This window comes from Solanum tuberosum, unplaced genomic scaffold (genome assembly GCF_000226075.1).
Source record: "Solanum tuberosum cultivar DM 1-3 516 R44 unplaced genomic scaffold, SolTub_3.0 scf00135, whole genome shotgun sequence".
NCBI classification, from domain to species: Eukaryota; Viridiplantae; Streptophyta; class Magnoliopsida; order Solanales; family Solanaceae; genus Solanum; species Solanum tuberosum.
Window position 1 is genome coordinate 626,698 of NW_006239059.1, and position 3,792 is coordinate 630,489.

Below are 3,792 nucleotides of genomic sequence, written 5' to 3' on the forward strand. Positions count from 1 at the left end.
CATTGTCCTCGATGATTCAACACCCAGACAAGAATTACATCGACTTTATCAATATAGAGATACATGATCAACATGCATACTGTTTTCATGTAGATGAGGAACTGGATGGAAAACCCTGGTACTATGACATCAGGAGATTGATAGAAGCACAAGAATATCCTGAAAATGCCACAAGCAACCAGAAACGGACTTTGAGGAGGATGGCCAATCATTTCTTCCTTAACGGAGAAATCCTATTTAGGAGAACTTCAGATTTAGGATTGTTGAGGTGTGTCGACACCGCAGAAGCGACAAGGCTTTTGGAAGAAATACATGTAGGAACATGTGGACCTCACATGAATGGGTTCACTTTGGCAAAGAAAATTCTAAGAGCCAGATATTTTTGGATGACCATGGAGAGAGATAGCATCCGGTATGTGCAAAAGTGTCAAGTGCATTGATATTTTATACGGGTTCCCCTTGGCCATTTTCCACTTGGGGCATGGATGTTATTGGACCCATAAAGCCTCCCGCATCAAATGGACATCGTTTCATTCTGGTGGCTATCGATTATTTCACAAAATGGGTTGAAGCTTTGGCATACAAGGCAGTGACTAAGAAGGTAGTAGCAGACTTTGTTCGCAATAACATAGTTTGTCGGTTTGGAATTCCAGAATCAATCATAACGGATAATGCAGCCAACCTCAATAGTGATCTATGAAGGAAACTTGTGAAAGGTTCAAGATTGCTCATCGAAATTCCACGATTTACCGGCCACAGATGAATGGAGCAGTTGAGGTTGCAAATAAGAATATCAAGAAGATCCTAAGAAAAATAGTGGACAGTCATAGGCAATGGCATGAAAAGTTACCATATGCTTTACTTGGTTATCGCACCACAATCAGAACATCAACTGGGGCAACTCCTTATATGTTGGTTTATGGTTCAGAAGCAGTAATACTTGCTGAGGTGGAAATACCATCTTTAAGGATTATCCAAGAGGTTGGTCTGGACGATGCAGAATGGATACGTAGTAGGCATGAACAATTGATGCTCATCGATGAAAAGAGGATGGACGCGGTTTGTCATGGCCAACTCTATCAAAACAGAATGACCAAAGCGTTCAACAAGAAAGTCAAACCTCGACAGTTCACACCGGGGCAACTGGTATTGAAGAAGATCTTTGTGTACTTTTGTATTTTTCAATGTAGCAGAACTACGTCTAGACCTGACTTCCCATGGTGGGGTACGTAGGCAACCCACATCGAATCCAGTCTCTCTTAGAAAACCCAAAATCATCATTTCCATGTATTTAGAACTACGCTCGACCTGAATTCCCTCGATGGGATACGTAGGCAATCCTTGTCAGATTCGGTCCCTTCGTATTTTTCACTCTTTCCCATTGTACTTGAACTACTTCCTGACCTGATTCCGCTTGGATACGTAGGCAGCCTGAGTCAGGCCCGGTTATTGCATTTCATATTTTTCACTTTCCTCTTGTATTTGAACTACGTTACGACCTGATTCCACTTGGATAAGTAGGCAGCTTGAGTCAAGCTCGGTCATTACATTACATGTTCTTACATTGCATTTCATATTTTTTATCTCCCTTTTGTATTCGAACTACGTTACGATCTGATTCCTATTTTGGGGATACGTAGGCAGCCTGAGTCAGACTCGATCAATTCCCTGCATACCCTTAGGAAACATTTCTCATAGTTAGCGTAACCTCATAATATTAAAGATTATCGATCGTCGCAGTGTTTGCAAAAAAGCTAGGAAAGCTTCATCAGAAGGGTAAAAGCTACAGGAGGCCTACGTTGGATGTAGTCAACAAAATGGAAAGCTCGATGGACTTCGGAACATGTCATAATCTAAAACGCTGGAGAATTACTATATAAATATACCTAATTTATACGCATTAAACTTATTTTCTAGAAAAACAAGCTAATTCTTTTCAAAAATATTTTTTCCACTCATCCACCTACCAAGTCTCTAGGTTAAGAAACTATGTGCGGTACTAAGAAGACGTCGAAGGATTCCAGTGACGAGGTTTCAGTCTTCGAGCCGATACAAATCAACACCCCCTCCCAAACTAAATTTTTCTTTGAGTGCAGGAACACAGGAATCAAGAAAATAACATCAAGTCTCGGGGCATGACCAGAAACGCCATTCGATTTCTCATAATCATGAGCCAAAATACTCTTTCTCTACTTCATTTCCCAGAAATACTTCAACTTGCATCTTATGAATAAAATATATTTTGTTTAAATCTTTGCAGGTACGCTCAAGATCTAGATCAAATACTGAAGAAAAGAGGGCCCTCGTAGGAAAATAGGATGTTTAATTTTTTGTCAAAATAACTCCACCAACTGGAGCTTGTAGCAAACATTGTCAAACGCCGCCAACCAGAGGTTGTACATAGCAAACGTCATCAAACTCCGCCACCCGGAAGCTGTACATAGCAAACATCGTCAACCTCCACCACCCGGAGGTTGTACATAGCAAACATCGTCAAACTCAGCCAATCGAAGGCTGTACATAGCAAACATTGACCGAACTTTGCTAATCGGAGCCTGTATATAAGCAAAAGAGGCAACACTTCGCCAATCGGAGACCACATTGTAGTGACGTCACTGAAGCTCCATCGATCGGGGGCAAACACGCATAGAAACGTTGTCACACGCCGACAATTAAATTTATATTACAAGCTTTACACAGCCGGATACATGCTTTTACATTAACACATGCCCGCCAGCCTGATGTTTTACATTACAAGCTTTACACAGCCAGATATAGGCTTTTACATTACAACAACCCCGCCAGCCGGAGGATCTACATTACAAGTTTTACACGGCTGGATACAAGCTTTTACATTACAACAGCCCCGCCAGCCAAAGGCTTTACATTACAAGCTTTACACAGCCGGATACAGGCTTTTACATTACAACAACCCCGCCAGCCGGAGACTTCACATTACAAGCTTTACACAGCCAGATACAGGTTTTTACGTTACAACAAGCCCCGCCAGTCGAGGGCCTCTACATTATAAGTTACTTTACCTATATCACACTCACAACACAAAAAGACGTCAACAATCGTCTGAACATCTACACTCTACTCTTTACATTACTATTCAATTTGTAATTTTTGAACCGCAACAAGTACTTTTCACCCTTTTACATGTTTTGCAGGACAAAGCATTACAACGAGGAACTCCCTCTAAGCAGTAAACTAGGGTAAGCTAGTGCAATGTCAAACATCACTAGCTACGTCAATGATTCACTTTCAAAAGTCAACTCAACTTAACTCGATTTTAAGAAGTTCAGATTTAAAGTTCACTTATAGCTCTTTCATGTCTCAGTTCATCGTAATTCGACACTGTGGCATCCTTTTGAAAAATCATCTATCTACCTTGAGTCTTCAGTAGAAATTGCTACGGACATTTCTCATTCAAGTTTCTTTAAAACTGTATCTCATCCCTCTATTCGTGCTAATCTCTTCATACCTCACCACCGAAAGATTTCAGTATTATCATAATTCGATACTGGGATAAATTTTTAATAAAAATTTGCTATGCTTTCGAACTACATGTGGCCCGATTTCTCAGGAAACCTGAGAAATGTAGGCAGCTCAAAAGCCAGAGTTCGGCGTTCGGCCATAACTCCATAAACATCCTTGCCAAGTTATTGCTCAAAGTGTATGTGGGTCGCCTAAAATTGGATTGTGTCAATATTTCTTTGTCCACGTCTTCTTTACTCTCTTCCATGGACAAAGAAAGGGGCAAGCTGTTGACACCCAATTTTGGCTCTC

The 3,792-nt window shown here is 40.8% G+C and overlaps 1 protein-coding gene across 1 annotated transcript; it reads left to right on the forward strand.

Annotated features, from left to right (window-relative positions):
• Window positions 1–696: 696 nt before the first annotated feature.
• LOC107061371 (uncharacterized) lies at window positions 697–2,317 on the forward strand. Its single transcript, XM_015310533.1, has 2 exons — window positions 697–1,146; window positions 2,261–2,317. The coding sequence occupies exons 1-2, from the start codon at window positions 697–699 to the stop codon at window positions 2,315–2,317; spliced, it is 507 nt and encodes a 168-aa protein (XP_015166019.1).
• The last annotated feature ends 1,475 nt before the right edge of the window (window positions 2,318–3,792 follow it).